Consider the following 19,045-nt stretch of genomic DNA (forward strand, 5'->3'; position numbering starts at 1 on the left):
TCAGTCAAACACACACGCACACACACTCACACACACACACATGAGAGGCGGCGAACTTGAGTGCTTATAAGGCAGCATTTGCCCAGGTGAACAACTCTCTCAGACTCTCTCTCTCACACACACACACACTCGCAAACAAATGCCACAGGTGAGAGCATGAGAGAGCGAGAGAGTTTTTTGAGCGCGGGAGAGCGTGCGCTTACCTGAGCGGAGCAGCGTATCATGGCTGCCACAACAAAACGAAAAAGAAGAAGAAGGAGATGAAGAAGAAGCAGAACAGCAGCTATGAATTTCGGTACATACACAATACCTGAACTTACCTGTGTGCGTCTTTTCGCTTGCGTTCGCATCGAATCTCTGAATACGCTGCACAATGACAGCTGTTTGCCTGAAGTCAAGCGGGTATTAGAATTTAACAGTTAATGATATGCCGAGTGGTTGTGATTGGGCAACTCTAGCGAAACCTGAAACGATCCTTAGAACTGGTTACGTAAAGGATTCGATAAGGTGGGAAGAACACTTTAAAATGCAGTTATTTCCAGCAATTTGGAAAAGTGATAACCTAAATAAAAAAATGCTTATCATTTATTTTAGGATTCCTATCATAAACTACTCCCTTAAATAGCTTATAAATAAAAATTAAATTCAGTTCTTATGGACATCAACATAGTTTTAACAATGTTTGTCTAAAGAAAGGAATGACTTATAAATCAGGGATTAATACAATTTTTAGAATTTATAAAAATGGTTAAACTTTCTGTGTTCAATTAGGAATACAAAAAACTTATAAATCGGGAAAACATACTATTTTCAACAGTGATATTTTTTAAGCCAAAGTTTTTGTATTCAATTAGAAATATCATACGAATATGCAATTAAATGAAGATAAATAGATACTCCAAAATTTAAGGAAATTCTTTATTTGCAGCGACTGATAGTAAAACTAATTATGAATTTTTACTGATGGTATATTTAAAATACCAAGGATTCAATTAAGTTTACTGTTATATACATTTTAGAGTTTTGGAGAGAGTTTTCTTGAAAAGCAATGCAGAAAACTTTTCAACATTGAAAAAAATTTTGTTAAACCAAAATTTCTGTATTCAATTATGAATATGAAATATTAGTTTTGTTAAATAGATACTCCAACAATTAACGAAATTCTTTGCATTATAGTATTGAAGTACACTGAGATCAATCATACTAAATATTATTTTTTCCTGATGGTATATTTAAAATACTAAGTATTCGATTAAGATTGCAGTTATATACATTTTAAAGTTTTGGAGGTAGTTTTCTAAAAGCGACGCAGCCAAAATTTCTGTATTCAATTATGAATATGAAATATTCGTTTTGTTAAATAGATACTTCATACAAAATGAAGACTAACAATCATACTAATTCTTAATTTTTCATGCTGGTATATTTAAAATACCAAGAATTCAATTCAGTTTAGAGTTATACTGAAAGTTTTCTTGAAAAGCAATTCAGCAAACTTTAGCAGTTGGCTTGTCTGCAAACTCTAGTTAACTAGTCTAACTTAATCCTTACCTTCTCCGCTTAGATTACAGGGTATACAGTTGCAATTGCAGCACAGTGCAGTAACTTAATTCTCATAGTTTCATATTACGCAGACTTTTCAAAAGTGCCTTACGTAGCATTTTGGTTTTACCTGTGCCAGCAATACTCCTCTATAGCTGTATAGCTCTACATATGATGCCTCCTGCCAGTCTAACTGTCTGACTCTCTTTTGAATACACGAATCTGTGTGTGTGTGTGTGGTTGTATGTGAGTAATGCCTGTTGCTGTTGCTGCTGCTGCTGTTTTGTGGATCTATTGTGCAGCTGCACAAGCAACAAGCAACAGGCAGCATTTTCTTTGCTTTGCTTTAGTTGTATTCATTTGTTGTTGTTGTCGTTGTTTTCGGCCTGATCTTCGCTTTGAGATCTTCGGCTCGCTCGCTCACCTTTTACCACGTCGTTTACCTGTATTCTTTTGACTACGCTCGCTCTTTACCTACATAACTCACTCTACGTGTGTGCCTCTGTGTGTGTGTGCGTGAGAGAAAGAGAGCGAGCCGAGCTCGGTGTGCTGAGAGCATTGCGCGATGTTTGTTTCGGCTTCAGTTTCGAATTCAACGTGACGCTGCGCAGACGCGAATTGGCTAAACGAATTTGTTGTCGCTGTCGTCGTCGCCGTCATCGTCGTCGCCGTCGAACTTAAGTTTGAGATCGTATCGCCTCCCACTTGGCTTGTCTTCGCGTATCGTTCGTTCGTTCGTTCTTTCGCTTGAGTTTGCTGCTAATTTAGTGCTAATCGAATGTAATACCCAAATGCCCATATAATACGATTTAACCAGAAAAGAGTCCAGTCTCTGCGCCTTGGTGTTTAGCAAGTGTCTGACGTGTTGTGCGAAGTAGAAATACGAGAAAATACAAATATAATAATCATATTTTGTGATTTCATTGCTAATTGGAGAGACAGGGACCGAGTGCGTGTGTGCTTCGTGTCTCACAACATGGCCAAGTGTTTGTGCAACATAACAACAACAAGAACAATTAGTGTGGCGACAACAACAACAACAAGAGGCTCAAACATTGCAGTTGGATATTAAAAGCTGCGCCTGCGCGCGCGCCCTAACCTCAAAAAAAAAAGGAAACAAGAAGAAAACAACAAAAAATAAAAGCTGTGTGCGAGTCAAACTCGTAAAGAGGAAAGAAACAACAAAAACCCACACACACACACACATACACGCGTATACATTTGTGTGTATGAAAAGAGAACTGAAAAGCCAAAGCAACAAACAGCAGCAACAACAACAAAAAAGCCTTCGTAATGTGAAACTGGTTCCTATCCACACAAATATACACAAATACATACGCCAATTGCAGCGACAACCACAACAATAACAACAACAGCAACAAAAGCAAAACGCAGTGAAAGAGCTTAACAAAAAAGTTGTATTTTTGGCACGCAAAACGAAGCAGAAATTTTGGAGTGTGTTGTATATATATTTAACGTTTATTTCGAGCTGACAACGCGAAAAACAACACGCACGGCCAGCAAAAAAGTGTAAAACGAATTGCAGCTACAATTTTATAAAGTTTATAAAAATACAAAAGACACACACACACACACACACATGACGTCACTGGCCTTAGCTGGTCGCTCTTGATCGCAACTCGAGCTTCAGCTGCCATCCACACTCACACACACTCTCACAATTGCAACTAAGCAAACTTGCCAAAATACACACACACACACACACACGGAGACAAGGAAGATGCGTATTTTCAAATTGTTTAGGCGCGGCATTTGCCTGCCTCTTCTCCTGCTCCTTCTCATCCACTGCATCTGCGTTTGGCCCGCTTCGGCGGCACGCGATCGCAACTCCCGCGATTACAACTCCCGCAATCGCAATGTGGGCCGGCAACGCAACCGCAATCGACCCAACAACAACCACGAGCGGCCAAACAGCGCTTCAATTATCGCCAGTAGCGTCGATAAGGACTCATTTCCCAAGGGCAAAAGTAAGTGTTAAAAAAAGCGAGACAAGAAACAAAAGCTTCACAGATTGTTTCCTGGGATATTATTAATTCAAGATGGAACAAGAAATAACACAATATACAACACTTTATTAACTTAAGATTGCAAAATAAGTAAATCAACATATAATAAAAACACTTTTAAATGAAATGCTGAAAGATGATTATCGATTTGCATTTTAGAGACTGGTTTCGCTAACTATAATATAAATCTATAGAACGGAACAAGAATTAAAGCTATATAAAAAAAAACCCTTTTAAATTACATACTGAAAAATAATAGCTTGCTTGCTTGATTATCGATTGTCATTTCAGAGACTGTTTATATAATAAAGAAACTTTGGGACTTTATTAAGTAAAGATGGATAAATAACTAAATCAATATACGTATAATAAATACACTTTGGGACTTTATTAAGCAAAGATTGCGCAAGAAGTAAAGCAATATATAATATAATAAATGCTCTTTTGAATGAAATACTGAAAGTCGATTGCTTGCTTGGTTAATTGCCATTTTAGAGACCTTTCTTGCCAATTTTAGTTGTTATTTCTGCTTAAAACAACTACGCTAACACCTCAATATATGAGCATACAAATTAAAGGAATTTATTATAATGACAATCATTGCCTATTTTACCTTTTTAAAAGTAAAGGAATATATGAACTTTTGAATTGATTGTATTAGTATAAATGTATTTGAAGAGTGCTTGAAAGATTATTTAGAGTGCGATATTGGAATTTCTTTTTTGATAATTGTATTTCTTTTTTTTCTAAATAACTGTCACTAATATGTAAGTTATGATGTTATGATTAGTTAAAGGAAATTTCTGGGATAAGTTATATCATAAAGGTATTTATTTTGCACATTTTATATAGAACTGTGTCCCGTTCTAACTTTTAGAAATGGTTCTTAATACGTACAATTTAATAATGGAATATATGAACTTGTGTTGAAGTATATTGGTAAAAGTTTATATAGTACTTGAAGTATTAGACTGTGATATTGAAGACTGTTTTTGCTGATTTTTATGCTTTTTTCTGATCAAACTTAATTACTCTTGATAATTTCATATATGATGAATAAGCTTAAGGAAATTTTTGCGAAAAAAGGGAAATTATATCATTTAAAGAGTCCATTCTAGATTTTTGAAATGGTTTTAATTAAAAAGTATATTTAAAACATTCTTAGTTATTTATTTAATACCACATATTCTTATTAAGCAGTCAACTTATGTCAAAGAATACTAAAATAACTTTCAATTAATATAAATGAAGTCATCACTCAATAGTAATTTATAGCTGCTCATAATTGGCATTCTGACAATTCCAAACATTATTTATTAGTATATAATAATTGAATATTAATTCATTTGAAATGCTTTCGCTCAATTTTTTTTAATGTTGTCAATTGTTTATGGAAACTTGTGCATGCCACAAACGACCTTTTAAACTATCCACACCTGCCAACCTGTACACGACTCCATTAGCTTGGCTCTCACATCAGTCATGTTTACTACAAACATGAAGCATCCATCATGATGTTGGCTGTGCTGTGTTTATGTAGATTTGCGAGCCCATATATCATAATCATTCCAAGACATTTGCCCCGAATAATGTGTAAGTGCAACTGCTGTCCAAAAAGTATAAAAAATATATACCCCGAAATATAATCGTATTTACAGCTGAGTAGTTGTGTTGCCTCGGTATCTTTTAGCTGTTGTTGTAGCTGTATCTGTATCTGTATTTGATATGCAGCCGCTTATCTTATCGTACGTGCTGCAGTGCTGCGTGTTTGATTTTGGTTTTGGTTCCACTTTGGGTCTCGTTTTGGGCTGCATTGTTGGCATTATTGCTCGTGCCCCTCCCCCTCCCTCTCACTCTCTTTTTACCTGCCCATTTGGTCGGTGCCTCGGGTGCGTTGGGTGCCTTGGGCCTCAACCTCTTGACTTGAGCGCTCGCCCTCCCTCCCTCCTCCCCCCTAAAAAAAAGCGTTAACTTATTATTGTTTTTCACTCGCATTATTATTATCAAACCACATTCGACAAACAACTCGCGCAAGAATTTCCACTGTTTGTGCGCATTTCGTAATATCAATTCAAACCAAAAGGTAGCTACAGATTGTAGTTTACTTCAGTGTTGTTGTTGCTGTTGTTGTGTTGGGTTGTAATCGTTATTCTTGTTGTTGTTGTTGCACTTTCAGGCAAATTTTCCATTTCTCTTTGTCAGCAACTGCAATGGCAATTATAACAACAACAACAACAACGACAGCGAGCGACACAATTTCCAGCTAAAATGGCGACTTAATTTGTTGACATCGCAAGTATCGCGAATATCGCATTTGCTTTTTGCTCAGCTCGAAAAAATTAATGAGAAACCATAAAGCTAACAGCCGAGGGCAGTTCAATAGATCCACCTCTCATGGTAAAATGCATATTTCTCAATAATTCTGGTATTTGATGTGACTTGAAAGTTTAAACAATAGATTATCTTATCGCTAATTAACATACATAATCTGAGCTTTGTTTTAGGCAACAACTCTATCCATCTTCAGTCACTTATGTATGTTCATAATCATTTCTGCTTAAGATGACATCATTTAATTTCTCACTTTAGCTTTAAACACGCGAAACCGAGTCTGTAATTGGTGCCATGAGCAAGGTTTACTCTACAAACAGCCCGTTAGCCAGAAAATTAATAATAAAAAAGAAGTATTACGCGTTAATAATAATATCGGTTTTTTTTTTCTCTCGAAATTTGTGTTCACATTATCTTCAAGCAAAATATTTGTTTGCACAATTCTTTGGGGTTCAAATATTTGTATTCGGCGCGCAAATAAGGTAACCATTTTTTTTCTTTTTGTATTTCTGTAGCTCCAGCGAACGTTGTCGATATTCAGTGATCTTGTAGCTGCAAATTAATAAATGTTGCCAGCCCCCATCCGCAATTGTGCAAATATTGGAATAGCAACACACAATTGTGCTATGCTAATGGATGTGGAATATGTGGAATATAGAAGCGAATTGTGGGGGGGCACTTTGGCAAATGTTTGTAGTCTTATGGCCGGATACGGCTAGATAAGAAATCGTCCAATAATTTGCACACAACATTCATACACATAGGCTGATAAGAACCATTCAATACTGAACTGAAAACTATTATATGTGATCCCTTAGAAATTTTCCCTTTTTGCTTTCTGCATTGTTTGACTATATTTAATTGAATTCCGCTGTGCTGCAAAGTTGTTTAAGTATTTTTTTTTTTTATTATTTTATGACAAGTCGTGGTAGTAAATAAGCACAGCTGCAACAAAATATGCAAATAAATGCCAGGCGGTAAAGCCGCACACGTGCAATAACTATCTGGAAAATAAACAACACAGTTGACACGGACACAATTGCAACGATTGTGTTCAAGTGATTGAAATAACTGACATAATACTTGAAGGAGTCATAGAAGAAGAAGTTATCAGCGAAATTGTTTAAGTAAATCCCCAAACATAAACGTTAAAGCGACAAAGCTTAATTTCAAGCTAGAGTCGCAATTTTTTGTTTGATAAAAATTGTAGATTTCTAAGAAATTATTCGATTGTGCAAAAAAAGAACAATCCGTTACATTTTGTAGTCTGGGGTATATGTTGAATACCAAGCTGATTGGCACTTGTCGAAAATGGTATGTGGCGAATGTAAAAGTATATTAATATACCAAATATAGTTACATCTTAGTATTTTTCGGCATATCTTATGAAAGACCACGCTAACTTGCACTTATTGTATTTATTGACATTTTAAATGTAATAGTATATCGATATACCAAATATAACCTTTGGTGCATTTTAGTATTTTTTCGGTACATCTTTCGAATAATACCACGCTGACTTGTATTTATCAAAAATTGGTATATGTTGAATGTATTAGTATATCGATATACCAAATATAGCCTTCGCTATATTTTAGTATTTTTCGGTATGTATATCTTAAGAATAATACCACGCTGACTTGTATTTATCAAAAATTGGTATATGTTGAATGTATTAGTATATCAATTTACCAAAAATAGCATTCACTACGGTTTAGTATTTTTTGGTTTACCTTAAGAATAATAATTATTCTATTAGCATTTATATAAAATGGTATATATTGAATTTAATAGTATATACTAAATATAGTTATTACTTTTAAGTATTTTTCAGTATATCCTTCGAATAATACCACGCTGATTTATATTTATAGACAATCGGTTGGTGGTCGAGCACACTCGACTGTAGCTTTTTTAATTGTTTTACAAGCAATTTTACTTTCGTTGCAACGCTTTGCAAATTGAACGTTTTTTTTTTAGAAACTGTACAATAGTCGGTGTCATAAAATATGAAATATTTTATTTAACAGCACGTTGTAAATATTTACATCTCATTTTTTCCACCATTTGTTGCGCACATTTACGCTCTTTGTTGGTCTGGCCAAGACCAATACACAGATTTGTTGGCCTAGCTGAAAGAGGCCTCCTCAGCTTCTACAGTCTAAGACTGTCTGTGTGTGCGTGTGTGTGTGTGTCTGTAAGCGCTTGAAAAACCACATTCCATAGTGTGCCTAGCCAACAACAACAACAACAACAACAGCAAGAGCTAGAGCAACAGCAATATCAGCTAGAGGCAGCAGCAGCATCCACTGAGAGTTACCCTCACACTCATAAAATGGTGTAAGCTCTGGCTAATTACAGCGACAGGCACGCGCTGACTGCAACTGTGTGTGTGTGTGTGCCTGTATGTGTGCGTGTGTGTCGCCAGCTTAGTTTGCATAGCATTTCTATAATTCCTGATTAAGACATCATATAGGAAAGAGAAAAAAAAACAAACTGCAAAACGCCATTTGCCAGTTTTTTGAGCTGTTGAACTTTACTTCTGCTGCTGTTGTAAGTTTTAGCACAGCAAGTATTCAACTATACGGATAGTGTTCGGTACACAGTCTTAATAAAATACTGGTTTTCTAAACCCACACACACATACAATGAGAGAACATACAAAGATATTAAACGCGCAGTTGCAAGCAATTGCTGCTTTGGCTGCTGCAACTGCGCAGCACAAACTCGCTCTAGCTCTCTAGTTCTCTCTCTCTCTCTCTCTCTAGTTCTCTCTCGCTCTTTCACTCTTTGAGCTACACTCTTTCGCTGGCTTGCTCTTCTTTATTGTCTACAAACATATTTCTTTACCAACTTTTACGACTGCACTTTGTTTTTCGCCTCACTTCTAACTTTGCTTAACTAAATTTGCTGTTGCTGGCTTTTGTCACACTGTGCACAGTGTCCAAACAAAGCTTTGAGTGTGGTCCAGCCTAAAACGCTCTTCACACACAGTCTCCATCTCAGGGCTTTTGTTGTGTGTCTTCTCCGTGTGGGCGTCTCGATTCGATTTCGAAACTTGCAGCAGTCGCAACAACAGCTTCCGCAGCTTCGCTTTTGCAGCCCACGTATTATGGTTGTTGTTGTTGTTGTTGTTGCTGGCTGTTCGCTTAGTTCTATGCCTAAAAATAGCTGAAATGTTGAGCTGCTGAAAATGCTTATAGCTTATAGCCAGGCACCAAAAATGGCGCCAGGGCGTGCTCATTAAACCAGCTGAGGCTTGAAGCTTCTCATTCTCTCTTTCCGTCTCTGTCTCTCTGTTGAGTTGGACTTTGCACAAAAGTTGCAATCACAGGCTTATCTAATGGCAACATTGTTTAGTTTAGCTGCCTCTTCTTCTCTTGTTGTAGTTGTCGTGAGGCACGACCTGCGCCCAATTGTTGTACACAAACTAAATGAACGCGCATCGAACACGAAATGGGCAAACGTTGAACACAAAATACAACAAAAAAACACCTCAAGTCAGGGCCAGCTCTGTTTTTTTTTTGTTTGTGGCTGCTGCAAGTTGAGTCGAGTTATTGCTGCTGTGGCTTAAGGTCTTTGAGTTTGGGTGCTTTGTTGGCTGATCTTCGCTTGGCCAAATGCCGTTCTTCCCCACCCCCCGCGTTGCCACACAGAGCAAATTTGTTATGCGAAGTTGAAGATGCGCTTGCAGCGTTTTCTGCGAAAGATTTGCAGCTCGGTTGCCTAAGCTCGTTGCGCTTATTTGCCTTTGTCTTCGTGACGCCACGACATAGAACAACGACAACAACAACAACAACAATAGCAGCGACTACAACAACACAGCTTATGAAAGAAAGTTGCCGCAGAATTCTTTTTTGTTTTGTTTTTTCTCAGTTTTTCTTTGCAAAATCCGCGCACGTAACGAAGCACAAGACAGTTGTTGGTCAAGCCAGGTTGGGATTTACACTGGATAGAGAAAGAGAGAGAAGGGGGGTTGCATGGAATGGTAACCGTAATGAGCTGCGTGTATTTAATGGCCAGTCGCAAATGAATTTATTAAGCGCTTTTACACAATTTCATTGTAAATTGAACGCGTGCCGCGACTGAATTGTCGCAAAACAGTTATGAATTATTTATGTGGCGTCGTCGTGTGGCAGTTGCTGCCCGCTTGCTGCAACACTGCTGGCAACAACAACAACATGCCGCTAATCTATGACACCTAATCGCCGTAACTCGGCTCGAGAGCTGTTCGCTGTTACAATTGCGAGTTGCGAGTTGCATCTGCATATAGAGGAGTCTAGAGCTCGCTGATCTTGATATATAACTTATACACACATAAAGACATATATATTTGACGAACTTTCACCGCACTTTTTGTGTTTAGAGAGATAGAGAGAGAAAGAGAGAGAGATCAATGTACTTGCCTGTTTTGTGGCGGTTCAAATTGTGGCAACAGCTTGCGGCAATAACGGCCGACGCCTTATAATTTTGATCGGAATCTGCCCACTTCGATTTGATTTGGAGAGACAGTGTCTGATGATGAGAGCGAGAGACAGAGATTGATGAAGAATGGTTAGAGTGGATGGTAGATTGTAGTTGGGGGAAAAGGCGCATGCTGAGCAAACATAGAATCTACACTTATGTATGTATGGAGGTAAAAAACAAAGCATGCTTAATGCCCTTTTAAATCTTTTGTTATTTTACAACAAAATCTATGCTTCGCATGTTGTTGTTGTCCAGCCGCAGGCAAAGGTACGAACAGCGATGGGCAGCAGAACTCGGCAATCCAGATGGTTCGGGCACCAGAGTTAAAAATCTTTTCCACGAAATGAAAAATACGCACACACACATAGACACACACAAAAAGAACCAAAACAGACAGCCAGAGGGAAAAAGATGAAGATGAAGTGCGGAGAGCGAAGAACGCTAGAGGGACGGGGCACATAAACGTGAGCAAGCAGCAACAACAACAACAATGTTGACAGCGTCAGAACCGGCTAAGCGAGTCTCAGCACTGAAACTGAGAACTCAACTGAGAACTGTGACTCGCGTCAGAGTCGTAATCGCAGTCGCAGTCATAGTTGTAGCCAAAGTCCAAGTCCAGAGACTGAGCTGGAGTCTGTGGCAAGTTTTTGGCTAGGCAAGTTCTGGGCAATGCAACATCGAATGCTGCTGCAGCATTCAAATCGATTATGCTGCAGAGACTTTGTCGTTTGCCTTGCCACACGGAAAAATGCGTCGTGCTTTCATCGTGCTCACTCTTTGGCCTTTTCACCAGCAGCCACAGCAGCAGCCGCAAAAAGATCGAACCTGAGGCCCCCGTCGAACAACGGCAAGAAAAACAACACAACAATATTTAGAAAGTCAGCACAGAGCTTGGAATGCGGTTGGGTCTATTAATCAGCACGTCAGCGTCGTGTAGATTGGCTTGAGGGGCACTTAGAAGGGGTGGGGAGTGGAGGGGAGGAGAGCACAGCAGACTGATGCTAGGGCTAAGCAGAGGGCGAAGTTGAAGCTGAAGATGAGTCGTGTCGTTGATGGCTGAACAAATACAATCGATAAACAAATACAAAGAGATGCTGAACTTGAGTTTCCAGCAGCGAGTCAAGTTCGTTGCCTAAGTCTTTTGTTTTAATGAGCACATTGCTGGAATTATGACTTTGATTTGTAGTGAGACAGCGACAGTGACAAAGAGAGCAACATAACGAGAGATAGAGAGAGAGACGTTCACTCATTAGCGTCGAGACACTTAGCCTAAGGATTACAAATTAGCCTTTTTGCCACAGCCACAGCCAACGACACAGACACACACTCAAACACAGAGAGACACTAATACACTCACTCACAGGCAATGCGGGCGTGTCCAGAGCCCGCAAGAAAAATCGCATAAGCAACATCGCAAAGCATTTCACAAGAATCGTCGTCGCAGCCTCCTCCGGCGCTGTCTCGTTGTCCTCCTCCTCTTCCCTCCTCTTCATCTTCCTCTTCTTCGTGGTCTTTTTCTCGATCGTGTCTTAAGTTTCAGTCAAGGAGCAACATGAAAAACGCTGCTGATAAATTGTACGCGATAAAGCCGCAGCCCATTGGCTTGAAAAGGGTTTCGTGCCGCGATGTTTGGCTTTAGCTTTTGCTGTGGCTGTGGCTTTGGTTGTGGCTCTGCATGACGTTCGTTCGGTATGAGAAATGAGAAAGAGCTGGCAACTGGCAACTGGCCAGCGGGCTGCGCTTCGTGCCAGCATCATCAGCGGCCACGACAAAACACATAAACACAAAAAAAGACAAAGCCAAAGAATTTGTACGAAAATTTTTGCGCTTCGATTGCCAGCAGCGGCTTTTGATCAATGCCCGACGCTGTCTTGGAGCAGGGGCCAAGCCAAGCCTCGCCTGGCCTGGCCAGCGCCCAAGTTCCAATGTCAACTGCAGCCTCACCTTTTGCGATGCCCTAGCAATCGGGGTATGGCAATTTTGTCAAGCGAGAACATATTTGTGCTTATCAATTAGCTGGCTGCAAGGCGCAACTTTAATGTCTGGCAATGCAATATCGATTGAGTCGAGTCCATATATGGCATCGGCAAAAAGGGTATTGAGTCTGCGACTCTTTCAAATTGCTCTCGCTTCTCTCTCAGGCTTCTGTCTTTGGGGCTGCATTGCTACGCATAACTGCAGGCATTTAAGTTTGTATTTTTATTCTTTTTCTCACAAAGAATTTCGCATTTCTGGCGACAAACAAAATATTTGTATGCCATATTTCTTTCAATCTTTCTTCATAATTACGAGAATACACACGCATTTGTATTTCGTATTTCGTATTTCCACGAACTCGGAATCAATAAAAAATGCGCAATATTTATGGCCAACAATGTTTGTTTCTTGTCTGATTATATTTCTTAGGTATTTTTTTTCATCTTTTCCCTTTTTGTTTCTTCATTTCGATAATTAGCTGAGTAAGCGGGTGGGTGTTGTTGCCCCTCGCTGCCCGTGTGGGCTGCGGCAAGTGGGTGTCAATGTCTCCTCCTCTGTAACTCCAGCCCAAGCTTACAGCTTCCTCTCGGCTGACACATGGCACACTTTTGCGGCCCACACGCTTAGCCCAAGCTTGCATCAAGCCTCGACCCACGTAGCCCTTTTCATAGAATGTTTAGACTTGGTAGTAGGCCATGCAAATCAATGGAAGATGTACTCATAGCTTGCGCTGGCAGCTAAAACAGGTCGCTGACTAATGATAACAGCGCGACTGGCTTTGGGCCTGACTCGCAGTCGATGTCGCTGTCTTTGTCGCTGTCGCAGTTGGCGTCGCAGTCAGCGACTGCGTGGGCTGCTAATTATTGAAAACGCCAACTGAACTGCGACTGGCAAAGGCGCCCACTTTGTTTTGTTTCGTCTCTTTTTTTTATTATTTTTGTTTGGTTTTATTCGAATTTTGTTGTTTTTGTTTTTTTCAGCTTTTTTTCATAGCTTCCGAGCATTAAATACAAAAGACTTAGGCAACAAACTTGCGCTCTCCCTTACTGCTTGCCCAGCTATTTCCGTTGATAATGCAAATGATTTTAATTTCTTGGCATTTGCATTCACCTGTAGCACATAATTCAACACCTACTTGCATTTAATTAGACAGTCATTGATTCGATTCGACAAAAATAAAAGCGGCCCACACAGCGTGTCAATTCCAAACTTTCGCCTCCTTTTATAATTTGTATTTGCTTATTGAATTGTATACTTATTGAATTCTTTTTCTTGTCTTTTTCAGTTTGCATTGGCACTAAGAGTCGCCTGTCCGTGCCCTCGAATCGGGAACATCATTATCACAATCTGCGCGATCGCTACACGAATTGCACCTATGTCGATGGCAACTTGGAGCTAACTTGGCTGCAGGATCCCAAACTGGATCTCAGCTTTTTGGCCAACATACGCGAGGTGACAGGCTACATACTGATCAGTCATGTGGACGTCACCAAAGTGGTATTCCCAAAGTAAGTGACAGTTAAATAAGTCAATTCATTACCCTCGAATCATACTAAACAAAAACTTCTCTGACCCTTCTGCCTTTTGCAGACTTCAAATCATACGCGGCCGCACGCTGTTCAGCCTGACTGTCGAGGAGGAGAAGTATGCTCTGTTTGCCACCTACTCCAAGATGCACACACTTGAGATGCCCGAACTGCGAGACATTCTGCAGGGCTGGGTGGGATTCTTCAACAACTACAATCTCTGCCACACACGTTCGATTGTGTGGCGCGAAATCCTTTCGGGGGTCAACGATAACTACAACTATGTGTACAACTTCACGGCCGACGAACGTCATTGCCCCAAATGCGATCCATCGTGCCCGAGGGAGGCTTGCTGGGGCGAGGGAGCACACAATTGCCAGAAGTTTAGCAAGATCAACTGTGCGCCGCAGTGTGCGCAGGGCCGTTGCTTTGGACCGGGACCACGCGACTGTTGCCATCTGTTTTGCGCTGGCGGCTGCACGGGACCCACGCAAAAGGATTGCATTTCGTGCAAGAATTTCTTTGACGACGGCGTCTGCAAGGAGGAATGCCCGCCCATGCGCAAATACAATCCCACCAACTATGTGAACGAAGCGAATCCCGAGGGCAAGTACGCTTATGGCGCCACCTGTGTGCGCGAGTGTCCCGGACATTTGCTGAAGGATAACGGCGCCTGTGTGCGCAGCTGTCCCTCCGACAAGATGGCCAAGGATAGCGAATGTGTGCCCTGCAATGGACCCTGCCCCAAGACCTGTCCTGGCGTCAAGGTCCTGCACTCGGGCAACATTGATTCGTTCAAGAATTGCACCGTAATCGAGGGCAACATTCGTGTGCTGGATCAATCGTTCTCTGGCTTTCAGGATGTCTATCTCAACTATACGATGGGTCCCCGCTACATACCCATGCATCCGGATCGTTTAGAGGTCTTCTCGACGGTCAAAGAAATCACCGGCTACCTGAACATTGAAGGCGTGCATCCGCAATTTAAGAATCTATCGTACTTTCGCAATCTGGAGGTGATCCATGGGCGACAGCTTATGGAGAACTATTTCGCTGCTTTCTCGATTGTGAAGTCATCGCTCTCTAGTCTGCAGATGCCTAATCTGAAGCGTATCAATTCGGGCAGCGTTGTAGTGCAACACAACGAGCATCTTTGCTACGTCAGCCGAATTCGTTGGTCCCTGGTGCAGAGAACCCCGGAACAGAAGCAATTCATTAATGAGAACATGAATGCATCCGCTTGCCGTAAGTAAACCTAGTTTGTAACAAGCAAATACAATGACTAATCCGCTATTCCCTCTTTATATTTTCTTAGGTAAATTGGGTGAGGTGTGCTCGGATCAATGCAATGGCGATGGATGCTGGGGCGCTGGACCGGATCAGTGTTTGAACTGCAAGAGCTTCAACTACAATGGCACCTGCATTGCTGACTGTCGCAATATCTCCAAGTAAGTGTTGTCTTGAGCCCTAAACCTCTCTCTTAACTATCCCTTCGACTCTATTCTTAGTGATATTAATGGTGCTTTGCAATACATAAAAGAGCCGTATGAAAATTAGTGGGGTTTAATTTTTCCACAGCCGATTAAAAAAGTATTGAAATTGCAAAAACCCAACAGTTTGAAATGCAAGAATCCGACAATTATATAATTGATCAAATTATAACGCCTTTCGGCGACTAAAACAAATAAATTAATTTATCAGCCACTTGCTTAAAAAGCCAATAAAAAAAAGAAACAAAAAAAAAAAAAATAATTTAATAGGCATAAAGAGACAACTCTTATAATCTCATCTTATAATCGTATCTTATTTTACTCTTGGCAATAAATCTTTTAACCCAAAAACAAATCTTTCCTCTATCCTTTTTAACTCAACTATATAAGACTAATAACAAACATTCTTTGTTGCAGCACGTACCAATTTGATGACAAGACCTGCCAGAAGTGCCACCCAGAGTGCCGCACCTGCTCGGGACCCGGTGACGATCACTGCGATGAGTGCGTCCATGTGCGCAATGAACAGCGTTGTGTGACTGTCTGCCCCGACGATAAATACTCCGACTTTGGCATATGTCGCAAGTGCCACGAGACCTGCGAAGGATGCACAGGACCCAATAATACCATCGGACACTACGCGTGCAATACGTGCAATCTGGCCATCATCAATGCGGACGCCACGGTGGAGCGTTGTCTGCGCAAGGATGACAAATGTCCCGACGGATACTACTGGGAGTATGTGCATCCGCAGGAGCAGGGTTCGCTCAAACCACTCGCTGGCAAGGCCATTTGTCGCAAGTGCCATCCACGGTGTGAGCTCTGCACCAACTATGGATTCCACGTGCAGGTGTGCTCCAAGTGTGCGGGCTACAAGCGACGCGAACAGTGCGAGGAAGAGTGCCCATCGGATCACTATGCGGATGAGGAAAAACGCGAGTGCTTCGAGTGTCATCCGGAATGCAAGAGCTGCTCTGGACCTGGCGCCGAGGATTGCCTGGCCTGTCATAACTTCAAGTTGTTCGACGCAAGTGAAGTCCCCGATAACTCAACCCTCTTCAACTGCACCTCAAAGTGTCCGCCCGAATTTCCGCACGTCAACTACCAATCAAATATTATCGGACCTCATTGTGTATCCACTCCGCAAAAGGGACCCCGACAGGCGGCTGGCATCAATGTGAACATGATCATTATCATCTTGGGCGCTGTATTTATACCGGTGACCTGTGTGCTCTGTGTCATCATCTACATCTGCCGGCAGAGGCAGCAGGAAAAGAAGGAAACGGATGATCTGGCTAAGGTATTCTTTGGCTGCGAAGACTCTGAACCATTGCGACCCTCGAATATTGGCGCCAATCTCAGCAAACTGCGCATTGTCAAGGATGCGGAACTGCGCAAGGGCGGCGTTCTCGGCATGGGCGCCTTTGGACGTGTGTACAAGGGTGTTTGGGTGCCCGAGGGTGAGAATGTCAAAATACCGGTGGCAATCAAAGAGCTGTTGAAGACATCGGGCGCCGAGTCGAGTCAGGAGTTCTTGAACGAAGCCTACGCCATGGCAACCGTGGAGCACGGCAATCTACTGAAGCTGCTGGCCGTGTGTATGTCCTCCCAAATGATGTTGATCACACAGCTGATGCCCCTGGGCTGCTTGCTCGACTATGTGCGCAACAATCGCGACAAGATCGGCTCCAAAGCGCTGCTCAATTGGTCCACACAAATCGCCAAGGGCATGTCCTACCTCGAGGAACGGCGACTGGTGCATCGCGATCTGGCTGCGCGCAATGTGCTCGTGCAGACGCCATCGCTGGTCAAGATTACGGACTTTGGTCTCGCCAAACTGCTCAGTCTGGACTCGAACGAGTATAAGGCAGCGGGTGGTAAGATGCCCATCAAGTGGTTGGCCCTCGAGTGCATAAGGCATCGCGTGTTCTCCAGCAAATCGGATGTGTGGGCCTTTGGTGTGACCATCTGGGAGCTGTTGACATTTGGCCAGCGACCGCACGAAAATATACTTGCCAAAGATATACCCGATCTCATTGAGATGGGCCTGAAACTGGAACAACCCGAAATCTGCTCGCTCGACATTTACTGCACACTGCTTTCCTGCTGGCAACTGGACGCGGACCTGAGGCCGCCATTCAAGCAGCTAACTAACGTATTTGCGGAGTTTGCTCGCGATCCGGGTCGCTATCTGGCCATACCCGGTGACAAGTTCACACGACTGCCTGCCTACACCAGCCAGGACGAAAAGGATCTCATACGCAAGCTGGCGCCGACATCAGATGGCTCGGAACCGATGGTCGAGGCAGATGATTACTTGCAGCCAAAGGTAACGCCTGGTCCCAGTCATCGCACAGATGGCACCGACGAGATACCCAAACTGAATCGCTACTGCAAGGATCCCAGCAATAAGAACTCGAATGGCAGCGGAGCTGGCGGTGATGATGAAACCGATTCGAATGCTCGTGAAGTGGGCGTTGGCAACCTGCGCTTGGATTTGCCAGTGGATGAGGATGACTATCTGATGCCCACATGCCAGAGCAATGCGAGTGCCGGCAGCACTGGCAGCAACAACAACAATAACAACAGCAACAATCCCAACAACAACATGGCCACAACAGCGACGGGTTATATTGATGTCATCGGGGTAAGTCTGCTTCAGAATACATAATACTAAAATCATTGTGAATCGAAACTTATTGCATATCATTTGTGTACTTTGCAGGTGCCTGTTAGTGTCGATAATCCCGAGTATCTGCTGAATGCACTCAGTGCCGGCGAGGCGCCGATGCCCACACAAACCATTGGCATACCCGTTGCCGGTGTGCCCAGCACGATGGAGGTCAAGGTGCCGGGCAGTGAGTCAACTAGCTCCGATCACGAGTACTACAACGATACACAGCGCGAGCTGCAGCCTCTGCAGTTGCTGCACAGTCGCAGCACGGAGACGCGAGTGTAGCCAACGCACACTGCCACTGAACACCATCAACAGAAACAATACTAAAAATAATGTAACTAAACAAAACCTATTGGATAAATCTTGCCACGTAGTACCCAAGTGCCTTTGAAGTCGGTTGCCAGCCACCCAGCAGATACCATACAGCAAATGCAGATGCAGAGCTCAACTGACGTGTGCCTCTGAATGCTGTTATCATAGATAATCAAAAAAGAAAAAAACAAAAGAAAGAAACCCATTCGTAGTTGCCTGTAGTTGTAATATACATAACAAAAAGCACCTACAATAGTTCGTGTTGTACTATATTACTATCGATATTATGCTATAGCTCGTACTTAGCCAGACACTTCTTCTCTTCCATATCTATGCAGCTATAACTTCTTACTTATACATATAGACTTACATCTAGATATTCTTGAGGTCCTCTTTTGTGTAATTACGAGAACAAAAACACCGATAGTGCATTTCTTAGACGTCCGCGACGCTGCCAATGGAACTCATTCCGATTCCCATCCACATCTAAGTGTGTGTGTATGTGGGAATAGTGTCTGATATTGGGCTGTTGTGGGGCGCACACTCTAAGCTAAAGTTATTTCTAGTTCATGTAGCGGACTCTCGCACAATTTATATCCAACAATTTCTTTTAGCATATACTATATACATATAGAGTTAATAGGCTTTTAGCGACTAGTTTTCAACTGTGATATAGTTTAAATAATTTTCATGATT

At 41.9% G+C, this 19,045-nt stretch overlaps 1 protein-coding gene across 2 annotated transcripts in view; it reads left to right on the forward strand.

Moving 5' to 3' along the window:
* Positions 1–18,542, forward strand: part of LOC117572324 (epidermal growth factor receptor) — a 42,372-nt gene extending 23,830 nt beyond the window's left edge. The window contains exons 1-6 of one of the 2 annotated variants that reach the window (XM_034255058.2): positions 2,126–3,530; positions 13,630–13,852; positions 13,935–15,115; positions 15,186–15,318; positions 15,778–18,007; positions 18,086–18,542. In XM_034255058.2, the coding sequence (XP_034110949.1) occupies positions 3,284–3,530; positions 13,630–13,852; positions 13,935–15,115; positions 15,186–15,318; positions 15,778–18,007; positions 18,086–18,319 (4,248 nt within the window). In that variant the 5' untranslated portion in view covers positions 2,126–3,283 and the 3' untranslated portion in view covers positions 18,320–18,542. Of the gene's footprint in view, positions 1–2,125; positions 3,531–13,629; positions 13,853–13,934; positions 15,116–15,185; positions 15,319–15,777; positions 18,008–18,085 lie in introns of those variants that run through there. The other variant, XM_034255059.2, reaches the window with a different exon arrangement.
* The last annotated feature ends 503 nt before the right edge of the window (positions 18,543–19,045 follow it).

The sequence above is a fragment of the Drosophila albomicans genome, chromosome 3 (genome assembly GCF_009650485.2).
Source record: "Drosophila albomicans strain 15112-1751.03 chromosome 3, ASM965048v2, whole genome shotgun sequence".
Taxonomy (NCBI): domain Eukaryota; kingdom Metazoa; phylum Arthropoda; class Insecta; order Diptera; family Drosophilidae; genus Drosophila; species Drosophila albomicans.